The 17924-nt window shown below is 53.5% G+C and overlaps 1 protein-coding gene and 1 long non-coding RNA gene across 3 annotated transcripts in view; one reads left to right on the forward strand and one right to left on the reverse strand.

The window, feature by feature from the left end:
* Positions 1–7372, reverse strand: part of SPTBN2 (spectrin beta, non-erythrocytic 2) — a 29042-nt gene extending 21670 nt beyond the window's left edge. Inside the window, exons 1-8 of one of the 2 annotated variants that reach the window (XM_027090453.1) lie at positions 7015–7372; positions 4801–4952; positions 4196–4369; positions 3287–3378; positions 3049–3129; positions 2641–2756; positions 701–813; positions 391–578 (exon numbers count right to left, since the gene is read on the reverse strand). In XM_027090453.1, the coding sequence (XP_026946254.1) occupies positions 391–578; positions 701–813; positions 2641–2756; positions 3049–3129; positions 3287–3378; positions 4196–4369; positions 4801–4952; positions 7015–7192 (1094 nt within the window). In that variant the 5' untranslated portion in view covers positions 7193–7372. The remainder of the gene's footprint in view (positions 1–390; positions 579–700; positions 814–2640; positions 2757–3048; positions 3130–3286; positions 3379–4195; positions 4370–4800; positions 4953–7014) is intronic. The other variant, XM_027090452.1, reaches the window with a different exon arrangement.
* On the forward strand, positions 7357–13750 carry LOC113611475 (uncharacterized). The gene is made up of 3 exons (XR_003429484.1): positions 7357–7458; positions 8654–8741; positions 9809–13750. It is a non-coding gene; the product is annotated as an uncharacterized LOC113611475 (long non-coding RNA).
* The last annotated feature ends 4174 nt before the right edge of the window (positions 13751–17924 follow it).

Below are 17924 nucleotides of genomic sequence, written 5' to 3' on the forward strand. Positions count from 1 at the left end.
ACATAAATGATAAGAACCTGTGCACTGTGCAAGTGACCAGCCACATGCACGTACTGCCAGCGACAACCTGCCTGTCGGATCCAATCCCCTGTCCTTAAGCTGGGATTGGGTTGCCGAGACACCCCGACCAATCTCTTCTGAGTAGACCGCACCGGCTCTACATACCATGGCAATCATTTCCACAGCATGATTTCTTGTAATGGGTGACCATTAAAATTTTTTACTTTGGAAACTGCTAATGGGGCTCTGAGCGGGGGGAAGTGAGCCTCCACTGCATTTATGTGCTGCCGCATCTCCCTCCCAAAAGGCTCCCCTCATTTAGGCTTCCTGCTGTGTGAGCACAGCTTGGGGCAGGCAGGCCGTGGCAGGGTGTGGCTCAGGGACACCTACTTGGGTGGCTTCTCCACAGTGCGGTAGGAATTGAAGGACTGGAGCTGGTTCTGGACACCACTCAGGGAGTTGGCCAGCTGCCGGTCATTGAGGGTCACGATCGTTTGCTCAATCCACTGCAGCAGCTCTGAGGCCAGGGACTCATACTTCTCCACCAGGCGCTCGGCCTCCATGGCGTGGTCCAGCACCTGTGAAACCGTGCTGTGGGTTCCCTGGCCCAGTCCTCCCCTGCTCCTGCTTTAGGGGAGTAGGACCCCTAGGCCAGGCCTCCTCTGGTCTTTATGCCTACCACCCCCATGCTGGAGAGTACCTTGCCAATTCTTTTGCCTTCCACGGCCAGGGCCTTCATCTTGGAGAAATAGTGGTAGTAAGTAGCCACGTAGGTAATAATTGATTTCTCATCTGGTTGGTCCACATTCACATCTGAGAAAAAGGACCACTCAGATCAGGCCGAGATTAGAAACCTGCCTCCCAGAAGTATGCCCCAATCCTAGGGGCCTCCTAGCCCTCCCAGGCTGATGATATCTTTCCAGCTCCCTTCAGAGTAAAATGACAAATAAACTATTTGGACTACAAGGGCATGAAAAGCTAACCTCTCTATTCCCCCTCTTCCTAGAAACAAGCGGAGTTTAAAAATCCAGAAGCCCAAAGAGTTTAAAATCCAGAAGCCCAGTGTAAAATTAGTTGTTTGGAGGAAGAGAGACAAGAAAAGAAATAGCATTCCCACTGGGGGATGGATCGTGGACTTAAGGGCTGGAAAGATGCCCAAGAAGTCATCCAATTCAGGGGCAGCAAGACAGAAGGTATGAACGAGGCCTCCTGAACCCAGAATGTTCAGAGGGATGGGCCCAGGGAGCCCTGGAAGCAGGGACAGAGGCCAGTTCTCAGGGCCGTCTTGGGGCACAGTCATGGCTATTTCTTGCCTCAGTCCCAAAGTTCAGCTGTGGGCCCAGGAGGTGAGTGTCCTTCAAGCCAAATTAACTCCTACCACGAGGACACCAAGGCTGACTATGACTTGAAATCTCTTAATTGGTTCTCTTAATTGGGCCAGCTTGCATCCTACCTACAGGGAAGACTATTAGACCAGAAGCCCTCCTGACCACCTCTGACCTCCCACAGGCAGGCGGGAGCCATGGAAATCATCTCAGAAAGTTATGGGATACGAGGCTTTACTTAAATATCCTTTATCATAGCTGTGCTTTATCATAGCTTTACCATAGCACAGCATTGAGCTGTGCTTCTCAAATGCTCTCCCAGCAACCTTGTACTTGGCCTGCTTCGATCACTACTTAGCTGATGTTTGTCACTCTGGACTAAGAAGCACGGGAACAGGGACTGCAGGTGCGATGGAAGACAGGGAGAAAGTAACCAAGTCCGAAATCTGCCCAAGGAGCTTCAGAAGGAGCATTTTCAGCAAGGAAGTCACTCGGCCCTTCCGTCCTTCCCTTTTCCGGCTGCACCAAGACGGCTCTCTGCTCTCCCAGAGAGGTGACTGAGGAAACAGGCTCTGGAGCCAGGCTGCCTGAATTTGAATCTCAGCTCCACCAGCCGTATGACCTTGGGGAAGTCACTCAAGCTTTACAGGCCCCTGTCTTCTCTTCCATAAATGGAGCAGGATATTGATTTCAAAGGGGGTGTTGTGAGGATTACATTAATTAGAGCACGTCAAGTGTAGTGCCAGGTACAAAACAAGAGCTCAGTGGCCATTCCCAGTCTCATCAGCATTAGATCAGAACCACAGGGGCCAATGAGTAGGGTCAGCTGACCATAAGGCCAGTGCTTTGTGAGACCTCAAGGTCACGGAGCTTAATTTAGAACCCTAGAGTTTTGGGATTAGAAGGGCCCTTAGAGACCACGGAGACCAATCTTCTCACTTTAGAGGTGAGGAAACCGAGCCACAGAGAGGCCAAGCGACTGGCTCTATGTCACAGAGCTGCTCCGTAGAGGGGCTGGGATAGAACCATACCCCAGGGCTCTTTCTGCCACGGGGCTGCCTTTCTTCCTATATTGAGATATACTTTTCACGCCATAAAATTCACCCTTTTAAAGTATACTATTCCACGGTTTTTAGTACATTCACAAGATTGTGCAACCGTCACCACGATCTAAATCCGGAACATTTCCGTCACTTCCCAAAGAAATCCCGTAGCCATCTGAACGATCTGCAGTTCCTTCCCGTTCTCGCCGCCCTCAGTCCCCGGCACCCACTCATCTACCTTCTGTCTCTAACCCACAGCCTCTCTGCCCCACCTTCAGGATCCAGCAGCTTCGTAAGTCCCAGCTCCTTCTCAGCCAGATTGAAAGCGTTCTGCAGATTGTAATGTGCATTACACTTCTTCAGGGACTCAAAATCCAGCAGGTCTGGCCTGGGTGGGGAAGGAATATAGAAGGTATCAAGGGCAAGGGAGATTCTGAAGAGGAAAAGTAAACCACCCCTATCTTTCTCCCTAAGTCCCCAACCCTCCCTGCCCCAGGGCTCCCATCACAAGCCCTCCATGCAGTAGGCACCCCGACATCCTGGCTCTTCTCCGAACGTTCCTTTCCCGTAACTGCCGTGTAGCTCATCTCATTTCACTGCTTTGTCTATGTGTGCCTGGGCCCATGGGTCATCAACCCATCCAGTAACTCAGACAAGCTCTCGAACCCCCGTCTTCTCACCGGTGTTTATGTACAATGGCGTTGAAGGCCAGCCCATCTCTCCAGCTGGTGGTGAAGTTGTGCACGTTGACATTGGGGTACCTGTAAGCAGAGGCCAGGATAGACAGTGAGGAGGGCCATCCCGGTCTGTGCCTCGAGGACGGACCTCCAGCTTGTGGTTCCTGGCCCCCATCCTTCCTTTACTGCACAGCCTCGGTGCATCCAACCCTCCAAGGCCACGCTGCCCGGGCAGCCTCACCCCGCGGTCTTCATCTGGCACCACAGCAGCAGGGCATCCTTGGCTGACTTCTTCTCCTTATTGTCTTCTGTTTCCACACTTATGTCTTGGATCTAAGAAGGAAGGAAGGACAGAAGGAAGGAAGGGAGGAAGGCAGGCCCTCACTCCCTGAACAGGGGCTCCTGGAATTATCAGAGATGCTCAGAGATACACGGCAGGAAACTGCTCCTTAGATTCCTGGATTAGGGGTCCAAGGACAGAGCCTGGGGACCTTTCCTCCTGGGTCAGTGACCACAAAACTTCAGGTCAAAGGGATCTGAGGCAGCAGGATGGGGTGGGAACTCAGAAGAGTGGAAGTGCCTCGAAGCGAAGAATGCGGTTCCTGCAGGTGGGGGAACTGCAGGTAGTGGAGTGAACATTTCCTGACAGCTGGGTTTCAAAGGTGAAGCTGACAGAGCTCTGCTTAGGGCTGGAAGGAGCAGGGGAGGTTACACCCGGAGAGGAGGCAGGGGAATCAGGAGAGCTGTGATGGCGTTAAGGACACTGGACTGGCTTTGCTCAGAGCATAAGAAGGAGTAGGGTGGCTGTTCTCTTTTGAGGGAGGTGAGCAGAGTTTGAGGCAGCGGAGTGGGCTGGTGACCAGACCCCAAATGTAGCTCTAAAACTCTCCGTGGGGAAGGACCAGTCTGTAAAATTTCCAGTCCCTTGTGCAGCGACATGTGGTCCTATAGCCCGTGACCAGTACACAGACCAGGCCACAGGGAATTTGCCACAGAAGTTTGACAACATCCACGCTGGCCTCCACCCTGTTTAATGAGGAGCGTCCCCTGATTTGGCGTAGGAGGTCCTAGGCCCTCCGTGTGTGCAGTGACCTTGGGGGCTGCAGCACCGGTGTGCAGGGCACCCACCGAGCAACACCGTGCGGGGTACCTGGAATCGAAGGATGATGGTCCACACCAGCCCGAGGGTCAGGCGGTGGTTCCCGTCCACAATGTCATGCGAGCCCACATTTTCCAGGTGCACTTTTTGCTCCTTCAGGAACTGCAGCGCCTTGTCCACGTTCTCCAGGCAGTGGATCCGCATGCGGCCCTTTGTGGGCTTTGGCTGTCGAGGGACCAGGGACACAAAGCCATGGGACCATGGGCCTCCTCTTCCTTCCCTCCTAGCTTTCCCGGGGCCCTGCTTCCTACACCTTCCCCATGACCTCCCTCAGAACACAGGGACCGCCCCAGGGAGCTAAAGCTGAGTTGCAGATGAGGCTTGAGGCAGATTAAGATTCCCAAGGGAATTAAGGACACCCAGAGTGGGTGGGAAAAGAATGTTTTCAATGGGGCCACTGTTCCTGTCTCCATGAAGCAATGCTCCTGGTTTAATTCACGCAGCAAAGCCTCTCAAAATGAAACCATCCTTTGAGCAGAGGGTGGCCACTGCTTTCTGCTCTGCGGTGTCACTCTTCTTGTTCGGGGCCACTCCCATAGCTTGTCCCCTTGACCACTGTCTCTCAGGCCTCCTCCTCCCTGGTGACCACAGCTCACCAGTGTCTCTCCCGAGAGCACCTCGAGGAGCCTCAGGAGGTTACGTCCATCCCGGAGGTCGCTGTACAGGTCTCCCACCCGGCATGTCACCCGGGCCAGGTGAGAGTTGACCCACTTGGTGAAGGTTTTCTTCTGCACAGCTTCTCGCTCATCTGTGGCAGCAACATGGGGTCATTTCTGCCCTTCAAGTACCGTGCACCTGCTTCTAAACACCAGTTGGTGGGGTTGGGGAAGTGAGGTCTGGGGAGGAGGAAGGGCAGGAAGACGGCCGGGAGGAAAACCCATAGCTTAAAAAGCCGGGAAATACAGAAATTGGAATGAGTTCATAAGCAAGGTGTAGAACAAAAATAAGAGATGGAAAACAGGCTTTGTGAAGAAAGGATGAAAGAAATTAGAAGCAGGGGACATGCAGGGGAGGTCTGGGATCAGGACTCTGTCATGTAACAGTGGTGAAATGCTGTTGCTTCACCCATCAGGGCCTCACTTTCCTCATCTGTAAAATGGGCACATTACTTTCTCTTTCAGCAAGTCATTGTGTTGACTGAGACAATGTGTATAAGATGAGGCACGAAGTGGCTCCTCGATGAGTTACTGTTTATAGGCATGATCTAACCCGAAGGAAAGAGTAAGAGGTGCTCAGGTCGGTCCAGCAGGAGGTATGGCTGTTCCCTTTTGGTGGTGGACAAAGGAGAGGGTGTGAACTTAAATTACAGCAGCCGCTGTTCCAAGTGGGCATTAGAAGGATGTGACATTATAGAGGCTGCAGGCCTCCTGAGTCAGCTTGCTCTCCTGGGGTAATTTAAAGAAAAGACAGGCTCCTCTACTTCTGGGTTGACTCAATTGGTTGCAAAGGGATCCTGTCCCAGGACACTAATATTCCAATGCCAAGAGGGAAAACGTCATCGTGAAAGTAGGAAACAGGGGAAACGGTGAGTCCAAGAAACATGGGGTGGGGGCAGGGAGAAGCCAGGCAGAGTTTAGCGCCAATCTCCAAAAAAGTGAGGAGGTGCCTGCTGCCTGGTCCACAGGCGGACCTGCTGATGAGGGGATGCTGTTACATTTCACAGAAAAATAAGAATTAAAAGTATTATAAATGACAACGTGAGGGAAGAGGCTCAGGCCATCGGAAGCTGCTCCGGCCACTAGGATTTCCACCAGTTCTCCCCAGAGGAGCCCAGTGCAAGGACCCAGTCCAAATGGCCAGGGCCTGAAGAGTCACTTGTCCTTCCGTCTCAGCACGAGCATCTCGGAAACCGAAAAGACTCACCCCTTAATCTCACATTCCTATGCACCTCACCCATAAATCATAGCGACACACCCATGTCTATTTCTGTCTTTCTTACCTCCAACCCCGTACCTGGGACAACCTTGGGGTCCTAACAAATGCTCAGATATCCTGATGCTCTGTGGGCCTTCTCTCAGGGTCCACAGGCCCTGCCCGAGCCGGGGACTGCCCGGAACATCAGCCATTACTGGACCCATGGAGTCTGCCCTGATGCCAGGCACACAGGGGTGAGGCCATTTTGGCGCACAGGTAGCAGGAGAGGGGAAGATGTGGAAACGGGGGCAGCTAGGAGAAAAATGTGCAAAGCCAAGCGCCAGGGACAAAGTGTAACTTTACAAGGCGTCCATGGACACACAAGACACAGTGGCTCCCAGAGATACACTGGAGTATGGCCGCCAGGGTGAACACAGCCTGCTCAGACATATACCTGAGCCTGTCTGCACCAGCTCCCTTTGACACACTCCCTGGTTTCCACACACACTTAAGACACCCACTCAGAAACCCAGGGCAGCACAAACACGCCCTAGGTCCCTCGCCTACTGGCTCACTCTCCCTGTCTCCTTCCCTGACCACTCCAGCGGGCGTCTCCTCCCAAAGGCCGGAAAGTCTCAGCGAACCACGTTCGCTCCCCGCCTTCGAGGACACACGCCCAGCTGGGCCCCGACGCCGCCGTCACACCCGCTCTCGCTCTCACCGCCCCTCCAGCGGGTCCAAGCCTTTCCCGATTCTGTCAGCATCCCCGTGTTTTCCGGCCACTTGTAATTATTCCCCCGGCACTTTGTCTCCCAACACAAACGTCTGAGTCACAGAAGACGCTCCCCCCGACCCCGGGTTCCTGGCTCCGGCTCCTCTCCCACGCCCCCCGGGCCCCTCGCTCCGCGGGGCCCCCTCTCCGCGCGGCTCCCCTCCGCTCGCCCCCCGGAGCCCACCTTGAAGCTGCTTGAAGCGTCCCTCCAGCATGCTGGCGTACTGAGCCGGGCTGATGAAGGCAGCCGGCGAGAGCGGGAGGCCCCCGGGGTTCTGAGACTCTTCCACAGCCTCGTAGTAAAACTCGCCGGCCCCATTCAGGCCGTGCCCGTGCGCCCTGCTCACTCCGTGCCCGTTCATGATGCTGCTGCCTCTCACTCTCCCGGGGCCCAGCGTCCATGCTCTGCCCGCGCCGTGGCGGGGCGCCGAGGGTCGGCTCCCCCTCGAGCCTGGGATCCCGCGAGCCTGGGGTCCCCGGGTGGCAGGGGGTGTGCCTCAAGGACGGTGGAAGTTTCGAGGAGTGGGAAAAAGGAGTCACGGGATGTCTGAGCCCCGAGCTGCGGGACCCGTCGTCAGAACACACCTGGCTGCGGCGAGAGGAGACGGAGGCAGCTCCAGACAAACAGGTCGGACAGTGACGGGGGAGGGGTGGGAGGCGGAGCTTTCCGGCTGGGGCAGGGCCAGGCCCCGCGGGCCGCAGGAGGGAACTGCCGGGGCCTTAGAGACCTGCCCGTCTGGCCCCGAGTTGCCTCCGAGTACACAAGACCCGAGCGAGAGGCCCCCGAAGCAAAGTCCTGCTTTCCCAAGGTCTGCAGGTGTGATGAGGATGCCCCCTCTCTGTGACTCTGGGAGGTCCCCCTTCAGGATGTGGGCTTTGATCCCCAGCTCAGGGAGCAGAGAAAGAGAAATCCTTGAAGGGGCAAAGCCAGCTCAGTAGTACTAGCCAGGCACTGTGCTAGGTGTTTGCTTACATTCCTTCATTTGTGAGATAGGTGTTGTTATCTTCCTCACTTGTTTGTCATCCTCACCTCCAGTATCAGCTCCTTCCCTGCCATGGGGCCCATCAGGCCCTCCTCGGCCAGGCCATCCCAGGCCCCCAGGACACCCACTGCCGGGCACATCTACCCGATTTCCTTCTTACCTTTCTATGGGCTTCAGCCCTTGTCACTTACAAGCTACTCTTGCCCTTCTCCCATCTTCCTTCATTCAGTATTTATTTGGCACCTACTGGTGCGAGGCGCAGTGCTAGGCAAAGCCCATACAGCGACACCTCCTCAGGAGAGCCCCGTTTAGTAGTGGAGATAAACACCTATTGACAGCATAGGTGGCATATGTCGCATGCACAAACATTGCAACAGTCCTGGGTATCACGTGTCGTGTGCACACAGACATCATGACCATTCTAGAAGCTACTCTTATCCAAAATCAGGGTACCAGGGAAACTTTCCCCCAGAGAGGTGAGATTCTCCATAACCCGTGTCTTCTGCCTTCTCTCATCTATAGAAACAGCAATATGAGTATTTCACAAGCCAGCGTGTAGACCTAACGGGAAGGACAGGGAGGCCCAGCAGAAGTTGATAAGGGACCCCCAGAAGCAATGGCTACCACATGGGGATCCTCAGAATGGTGTTGGGCTGCCTGAAAAGAATTACGTGGAGAGCTTAAAAATTCCGATTCCTGGACCTTAGGTCCAAAGATTCTAATTTGGTGTGTCCAGAAAGGGGTTTGAGAACCGATATTTGTGAAAACATCCGTGGGTGATCCTGTAAAAAGTGCGGCCAAGTTTGGGAACCACCCCCCTCAGTGTCTCCCTTCTTATAGGAGGCCACCCCACCCACGCTGGGAGCACCACCTCTCAGGAAGGAGTAGCTGTGACCTCTCCCACTGCACTGGGCTGGGAGGCCAGCAGGTCAGTGGAAAAGACAAGGGTGGCATGGAGGAGGGAAACCAAAAAGGTGGGTGGCCTTGGGGTGTGTGGGTGACTCAGCCCCACGACAGCCGCAGCCGGTGGTGTCAGGTGGCAGCCGCACTCTTGTTGCCATGACAACTCCTCCCCAGAACGCAGGGAGGCCCGTCGAACGGGTTTGCTTGTGTTCGCAGGGGCTGAAGGAGAGAACCGAGGCCATAGGGGAGGGCAGGGGCTGAGGCAGGCGGGGAGAATGGGCGGCTGCGGAAACCAGAGGCAGGCAGAGGGAACCTGCTTCAGGGAACCAGTAGATGAAATAGAGGGAGGAACAGGCGGCAGGTGGAAGGAACAGGTGGGGAGGGAGAGGAGAGGCTACTGGACTAGGAAGGGGAACAGGTGTGAGAGATGACGGTGGAAATCAAGGAAGAGACAAGAGGATGAAAGGTAAGGGAGAGGTGGGTGGAAACAGAATAGCAAGACTAAGAGCAAAAGAATCAAGGAACATGACTCAGGGATAGAGGCCGGGAAGTCAGCTGAGCGCAGAGGGGAACACAGCTGCGTCCCAGGGTCAGCACGGCTTCTCCCTGCTTGTGGGGAAGGAAGCTGGGCGTGTTATGGATTGTGTGCGGTTTGTCCTTGAGGCTGGAGTTGGGGGCCAGGGGCTTGGTAGGGTGATCTGGATTTCCCGCTCTAGTGCAGCAGCTTAGAAAGAGTCGGTCTTCCCATGAAGTTGAAGGACTCTTCATGACAAGCTTCCCATCCCACATCCATTCTCAGCATCTCCCCCGGCCCTCCCCTGACCTCACCTGCCAGGGCCTTAATTCGAGACCTCTCAAAGAGGCGGGCCGAGCTGCTGTCATTGTCCCAGTCCGAGTCGGGCAGGTCCCAGCGGTTGTTGATGTCACTGTACTGGCCCTGGATCTCCAAGCTGTCAAAGTCTGTGGGTGACAGGGTGCTGCTCATGGTGGTGGATGGCCTCCTGCTCCTGCAAGGGGGAATGTGGCTGGTGAGGCGCCTCTCAAAGCCACTGAGTCCAACACTCACCGTGTCCTCCTCTCTTCCTGCCCTAGATCTGCTCTGCTCTCCTGATGGCCAAAGGTTGTGGTCGTTGTTTTCACCAACGGAAATCATCCCCCAGTGGGAGAGAGGAAGCCATGGTGGAGAAGCAGAGACAGACAGGAACACAACAGACACACGTGGAGTGAGGCTGGAAGGCAGCAGTGTCTCAGAGCGACATAGTGGAGATGAAGGTCTCCAGAACCTCAGGCCAGAGAGGGACAGTGGGCAGGGGGCCGAAGGTGGCGATGGCCCTCAGCGTGGCTCAGGACAGCAATATGGACACCAGGGCAATGCAGGAAGCAGGCCTGGGACCCCTTGGGCAATAGTGAGTATACACTGGAGTTCTTTCATTCCTGGTTCCACAAACTGTTCTGAGGGCCCCCGCCCCCACCCCCACCCCCAAGATGGCCTCCTATACCCTGTAAACCAGAGATCCCCACACCCCCGGGCCGCGGACCAGGATGGGTCCATGGCCCGATAGGAACCAGGCTGCAGAGCAGGAGGTGAGTGGCGGGTGAGTGACCGAAGCATCACCTGCAGCTCCCCGTCACTCCTCATCGCTGGCATTACCACCATCCCCCCACCCCCATGAAACCAGAAGGTTGGGGACTGCTGCTATAAGCGATTTGAGGTGAAAAGACCCACATCCTGCTCTCAGGCCAAGATGCATCTATGATACACCAGGAAGACTGATGCACTGCTAGTAAGCATGGATAAAGAGCCCAGGAGTTCAAAGGAGGACGCAGTATGGTTATCTCCCCTTGTTTTCCTTTTACTTGTGACAGAGAATACTTAATAGGTGCTCAATGAACGTCAGCTGTGATATGTGTCCTCGCCATCTACATGCATCACCTCACCGCAACCCTCTGTGGGGCAAGGGTCCATTATCATCCCCATTTCATAGATGACGAAGTTGCTCCATGAAAGTTAAATCACGGTTCAGGGTCGCTGGGAGGCAGCTGGAAGGCACAGAGCTGGGTTTTGAAGCGAGATTCTTTTTGACTCTGGAGGACAAGCGCTTAATCATAACATTTACATGTTCTTGAACTTCCTGGAGCCCTTCAGAGCTCCCTTCTAGGGCCCAGGCTGGGGAAACTGGGACCATGTGTGCTCGCCAGCACAACTCACGACTCTATTTTACACAAACAAACCCTGTCCTTCTCCAAACTAACAAATGAGTTTCAGATTAGCTTTTAGGGATTTTTTTTTTTTTTTAAACCTCTACTATCCAAAGTTCTCGAGTAATTCAGCAGCCATTCAAGAGAATGGAGGGGGCTGACTCTGTAACTGAACCCCAAATTCTTCATTTCTCATTTTCCTAGTGCCTCTTAAATACAAAGACATTTTCATCCTTAGCACCACTTCCTAGGGTTGGGGCTATGACCTTGGCAGTCTCTGGCTCTAGAAAAAAGGTATGGTACCTCTTGTGTGGTGTGGGGGAAGGAAGAAAGAATGGGTGGTGAGTTGTGGGTGGTTAGCGAGATGTGAGATGTGTTCCCATGGGTGTACAGGGCAGAACTTGGCTTCTGTCATTAAGTGGTTTCATCAAGCAGAACCCGCCCCACGTGAAGGCCAGGACTGTCTACCCCTCCCTTTTCTCCCAAAAAGAAAACACACACAAACATTTCCCTGGGAGTTAAGGTCTCAGGTTCCTAGATTTGGGCTTTTCATTCCTTGTAATAGGAAAGAGAGCTTCATTTTTACTAGGCTGAGGACTCCTTTCTCATTTAAAATCCATCATTTCCCCTAATCCCCAGCAGATTCTTTGAATTTGCTCTGTAAATATTTATATAAAAATAAATTCGAGGGCAGAGTCAAGTCAACCTGAGCAAAGAGTGCTGTAGGCAAGGTGTGACCTGAACTAGAGTCCCCGAGTACTCTCAGCCACTGGACAGGGAAGCAGCCTAAGCCCTGGGACCAATTCGAATTCCATTTCTCTGGGCCCCTCAGATTAGGGCTTCTTCCACAGCAGCCATGCTCACACTTAGCTCTGGGATGCACATTTCTAGCACTCCCGCTCTCCCTGCACAGAGCTCTCCACAAAAAACCCTACATACAATGTCCCGCCTTCTATTCTGTGACCCTTTTTCCTTTTATCAGGAGTCACAAACCTACTAAAGCCAGCCCCCAGGGGTATGGCCAATGAGCTGTTATAAAAGAACTAATTTGGGATTCTTTTAGGTGGGCTTGCGCTTTCCACTTCTCTACAGGCCCCACCATTCCCTGTTGGCTCCTTCCCAGCCTTGTCACACATTTTTGTTACCTGCTTGGCCCCTGAAGGCCTCTGAGGTTTTCAAACCTTGTTTTATATCTTTGTACTCCACAAAGAGCAGAAACCTAAAGAAGCAGACTGTCAGACCCCATCTCCAAACTGCTGTGTGTCCCCAGGACCTCTGGAAGCTGTACAAAACCTAAACATATACCTCTTTGTCTTCTTTTTGGTGACCCAACTTTGTCCTCCTGACAGATCCTATTGGGACCAAGGCATGGGATCCAGACCTCTCAGGGAGGTCTGGGTGTTACAGCCTCTCCTATAACCTGGGGGAGAAAATATGAAGCTGAAACCTCCCCTTCTCCCAAATAAAATGGTCCCCTGGCTAAATCCAATCTGAGATGTACATGCTTTTCATCCTGAGTTTCCAAGATGCCTCCCATCATATAGATAAGGAACCAAGATGGCTCTGGTGTCCTTAGATCAGTGGTCCCCAAATTTTTTGGCCCCAGGGACTGGTTTCGTGGAAGATAATTTTTCCATGGACAGTGGTGGTCGGGGAGGATGGTTTAGGCAGTAATGCGAGCGATGGGGAGTGGCAGATGAAGCTTCACTCACTCACCCACTGCTCACTCCTACTGTGTGGTCGGGTTCCTAACAGGCCGCAGACCCATACCTGTCCACGGCCCGGGGGTTGGGGACCCTTGCCTTAGGTCACAGGACCCCATGGGGCCACCATGTTGGGACTCCAAGGAGTTTATTCCCATAGTGAGTGATGCTTTCTGGTGTCCTTCAGCACAGTGGTTCTGAGGGCCTCTGAGTTTTGGTTTTCAAGCATTTGGGCTCTGCAGACCCCTGGCCTTTTGGACAATATGCTGTGTTCTGTGTTCCCTGCTGCCATGTCCAGAGTCCTGTAGTTTTCTGGTTGAGTTTCTCTACATAGATCCCATCCTGGTTTCTCTTCTCTGATTTATCATTCCTCGCTTATGATTTGGGTCTCCATGCTCATTTCCTTAGTCAGCCTGTGTCCCAGCCCCATGACCGCCTAAATCAACTCTATGCTGGGGAATCATCAACCTGATTCTTCTCCATGGATTCCTGGACTCTGGCAATAGAACGGTACGGCAGCTAATCCAGATTACAGTTTCACCAATGCCTTATTCTTAGCCACTGACCTGGAGGCCAGGCCCAAGTAGCTTACATTGTTCATGCTATAATAAAGCCAACTCCCGCCAGCTGCACGCTTGGGGTCCTGCTAGATTATATGCCCAAGCGCTGCTGGACGCGGACTCTACTCAGCCTAGAGCTGGTCCTCAAGGGCAGCTGCCCCCCTTCCCCTTTCCTCCCTTTCGCTGGGCTGTAAAGCTAGAAATCCTATCCCCCCGGGCTAGAGTCTGTCTTGTACCCTAATTCCTTCTCTCGACACATCCTCCTCCTGATTAATTCTTTCCCTCCCTCAGAGCCAGTTGATCATTCCCTCCTCTGTGCTCCCACAGCACTTCAGCGTGCAGCTATTATTACACTTATCACATTGTATTACAGTGAGTTGTTTATGTGTCTCTCTGCCTGCTCCACTTTTAACCCATTGAGGACAAGGGCTGCATCTTACTCATGTTGGTGTTTTCCCAATAGATATTCAATAAAGAGATATTGAATGAACTAATAAAGACCTATTGTATAGCACAGGGAATTGTACTCACTACTCTGTAATGACCTATACGGGAAAGGAACCTAAAAAAGAGTGGAGATATGTATATGTATAACTGATTCACTTTGCTGTACAGCAGAAACTAACACATTGTAAATCAACTATACTCCAATAAAATTTTTTAAAAAAGAACATTTAAAAAAGAGACATTGAATGAATGGGCCATATTTTTTTTCCATCAAATTCATGTCTTTTTTAGATTTAGAGAAAAAAACACAAGGAAAGAATGAAAATGGCATCAGAGAAGACCCTCTGCTTCTCATCTGGAGTACCGTCAGTGTTGAGCTCTATAGTTCAGGATCAGGGATTCTCAACCTTGCATGAATCGTAATTACCTGGAGGGCTATTAAAACACAGACCACTGGGCCCTGCTCCCCAGAGCTTCTGATTCAGGAGATCTGGGGTGGGGCCTGGGTATTTGCATTTCTAAACTGTTCCCAGATGATACTGAAGCTACTGGTCTGGAGACCACATCTTGAGGGCCACTGTGGTCCAAAGATGAGAAGCAGTTAAATTAGTTAGAGAAGCTATGAGGACAGAGAAGACACAAAGTTTCAGGGATGAGTGTGACCTGAGGTTAGCCCCTGGGTCTGTTTAGGCTCTCTCCCATGCTAAACTCAAATACAACTTCCCCTCAGAAACCCCAAGATCCACAAAGAACCAGAAGCCTCAGGCAAGGAGAGAGGAAAATGAAGATGGAGTGGGCTCTAGATCTAATGAGACAAATAGAGCTGATGGCTGGACACAGGTAAATTGCAGATGTGCGGAAGGACGACGATATGGCTGGAGATGCTGCTGGGCGGTGGAGTTGAACAAATGACAGCGGGATGAATAACAGATGAGAAGGAATGGGGACTTTGGCAAAGTAAAAATCTTATTTGACTCAAAGTATGAGTGGACCAGCGGAGAGGTAAAAGGAAAAAGAAATCACAAACAAACTCGGGGCTCCTAGGACAGCAGAAGGAAATGCACGCAGGGCAACCAGAGAACAGAGAGACAAAACCCCAACCATTTCCCTCAAGGCTGTGTTCCTGATAAAGCGCCAGGAACTCTCCTCCAAGGAATTTAGGAACTGGGCTGAAGAGTTGGACTATATTTTTGTTTGATCGTCTCCTTTAGAATCCTCCACTCAGGGCAGAATTATTCAGATTAATTTCCACTCCCTTGCTACGCCCCTCCCCCAAGTCTGTAACCGATGGGTTACATCAGTTTCCCTAAGGGACAAATCTAAGATCTCTATTAGCTTTTTTCTCCCTAATCCCTTGCTCTTCTGAATATGCCAAGAGGTTGCCCAGCACCTCAAGCTAAGTCACACATTTGGAATTCACTCTGCCCCCTTCACCTTCAAGGGAAACTGGTTTGTAGACACCGTGCCGGTGCCTGAACCGACCAGCTCTCCAGCGCCGGAATTGTGGCTGCTCTCGGAGGGGAGGAGGGCAGCTGAGAAACAACCCACAGAGACAGCATGTAGCAGGTTAGGACAGGGGCAAGCCTGCAGATCAGACAAGTATGCAATGCCACGAGGTTAAAGGGGTAAAGTCGTTCTGAGCCACAGTGGGTGGTAAATGCCGATTGTGGTGCTGGAGTTGGAACCGCTCAGGAGGAGGCCTTGCCCGCTAGTTCTGTGCCCACGGACTCCAAGCCCTCTGCATATCTCGGCCACAGGGACACCTTACGCTGCCTCTTCCCCGCCACCCGCAGGGGCTTCATTCTCCCTTTTTCCTCTGCCGGTGTTCCGGTCACCACAGCCAACCGTGTCCCTCTCTCACACACACTGTGAGGGAGCATGTCACACACACTGTGAGGGAGCATAAAAGGAGAGCATGCAGCTAGCTAGCTACCAAAGAGGCGAGGAGAAGCCCACCGGCTCCAGAGGGAGCCCCCAGCCAGCTCCCGAGAGGGAGTCGAGGGCTCACAGCAGCGGGGCAGAGACAGCCGAGCGTGTCCGCAGCACTTGGACCCGCGCCGGCCGGCCCGCCTCCGCGATGCGAACAGCTGGCGCTGTCAGACACGCTCAGAGCCCAGCGACCCGATCCCTTAACGCGTTTGTCAGCCCCAACTCTTCCAGACTCTTCTCTGGTCTCCGGAAAGGCCCGCGTCCCGCAAGCCTCGATCCCCGCTGCTCGCACACGGGTACCTGGGTGGCTGGCACTTGACTCTCCATCCTGTCCCCGGGACCCAGTGGGAGCGAGCGCCAGGAGCCGCATCTTCCCACCCTTGCTCCCCTGGCCGGCCCCGGCCCCGACCCCGACCCCGACCCCGACCCCGACCCCGCCGACCGCACGCGGCCGCACAAAGCGCACAGCCCCGCCGGCCGGGACAAAGCGGGCACGGGCACCGGCACCTACCTCGGTGCGGAGCGCCGGCCGGACAGCCGGGAGCGCGGCGGGCGGGGGCGCACCGGTCGTTGCCGCGCCCGCAGCCCAGCCGCGAGGGGCGGTTGCGGGCGGCGGCGGGGCGCACGGCAGGCTGCAGGCGGGCGCTGTCACGGGGCGCGAGCGGCGCGGGGAGCGCGCGGGGCCGGCGGTGGCGGGGCGCGGGCGCGAGCGGCGGGACTGCGGCGCCGCGGAAGGAGGACAATAGCCTCCCCCTGCCGCAGGCCGCCGGCTCCCGCGGGAGGCTCGGGACCATCTGGAGCCGGCAGCCCCGCGGGACTCGGGGCGGGGCCCGAGTCACCCCCTCCCCGCCCGGCGCCATGGCAACCGCGGCCTCTCTCGGGTCTCCGCTCAGCTCCCCGGCCCGGGGTCGCTGACCTTCCCCGGGGCTAACACGGCGTCGGCTCCTCTGCCGGCTCCCGACCTCCCCCCCCAACCCACCCCCCGCCTACCCTGTGAGTGCCCCCAGAGCCCCGCCTTCCGGTCCTCGCCGGCCCTGGTCACCCTCGGGCCATCCGGGTACCCCCCACAGCTTGGGGGCTCTGTCTCCGCAGTTTGAGTAGCCCACCTTTGTCCCTGCTACGCTTTTCGCCCCAAATCTGTATCCCCGGGACACGCAATGCCTCCTTTAATGGCACTCACCGTCCAGAAGATTTCCCAATATTCAGCCTCTGTTTCCCGTTTCAATTTTTCCTCTTTGGGCACCTCCAGTCAATCCATCTCCCTTTAAGCATTTCTTTCATCCAGCCCTTCTCTCTCTGGTCCTCCTTCGGTCAGGTAGGCCGGCTGTCTTTCCCAAAGCATCTCCACGGTACATGTGGAGATTCGTCTCCTCGCAGATCAGATTCTCAGAACAGTCATCACTGCAGCTTCTCTCAGCTCCTTCTCAGCTCCTCTCATTTATCAACCAGAATTCCGGCCTACTCACTGTCTTAAAAGGGAATGGGGGTGGGGACGGACATATCTCAGCCTGTCACAGCTGGGTTTCTCCTTGGTTTAGTAGCATCGGAGTGGTCTAATGTCTAGTGGTCTAAGGTCATCGAATAGTGAATTGCTATCTCCTTAAGAGAGGAAAGAATTATGCCCAAATCATAAAGTTATAGAGTGCCAGGTAGGTGCTAAAAGTGTGTTATTTCATGTGACCCCCCCTCCCCAACGCCAGCTCTAAGAGATAGGTACAGTTCTTTCAGACTAGGAGACTAAGCTAAGAGATGAACTAGTAATAATAGACTGAGCTTTGTACAGAGCAGTCTGAATTGAACCATTAGATTTTACTGCCCCTGAAGATGTGGGCCTGTTTCTACCTGAGAAATGCTTGAAATGGCCAAGTAAGGGCAATGTGAAGAATGGGCTTTGCCTGAATTATTGGTTTAAGGTTTTGTTTATTTATGAGTAATGACATTTTAGGATTTGGCTCCTTTCTGAAAAGGTATACATAATGAAACAAATATGTAAGTATTTGAAGTACTTTCCAGATATGATTTTGGTAAGGTGAAATCGTTTGTGTTAAACCCACTTGAAAACATTTTCAAGGTAAAAAAAAAAAAAAAAAAAAGCCTGCTACCAATCCAAACTAGTTGTGTCATCTCACCTACCTGGCCTCAGTTTTCCTAGTCTATAAAATGGGTTGGGAGAGGGGTTGTTGTGTTAGTTGCACTAAAAGAAGAACTTGAAGTTCTCTCCCAGCTCTGATAGTCAGATTCCACCATTAAACCGGAACCAGGATTCTACCACCAAACTGGAACTTGGCCTTCCGGAGTGCACTTCACTGTTAGCTGTAATTCAGTCTACTTATTTTTTAACAGTCACTCCTCAGGCAACAAAATCAAAGA

Source organism: Aethalodelphis obliquidens, unplaced genomic scaffold (assembly GCF_003676395.1).
Source record: "Aethalodelphis obliquidens isolate GAN/ISIS:26980383/991018 unplaced genomic scaffold, ASM367639v1 scaffold69, whole genome shotgun sequence".
In the NCBI taxonomy this organism is placed as follows: domain Eukaryota; kingdom Metazoa; phylum Chordata; class Mammalia; order Artiodactyla; family Delphinidae; genus Aethalodelphis; species Aethalodelphis obliquidens.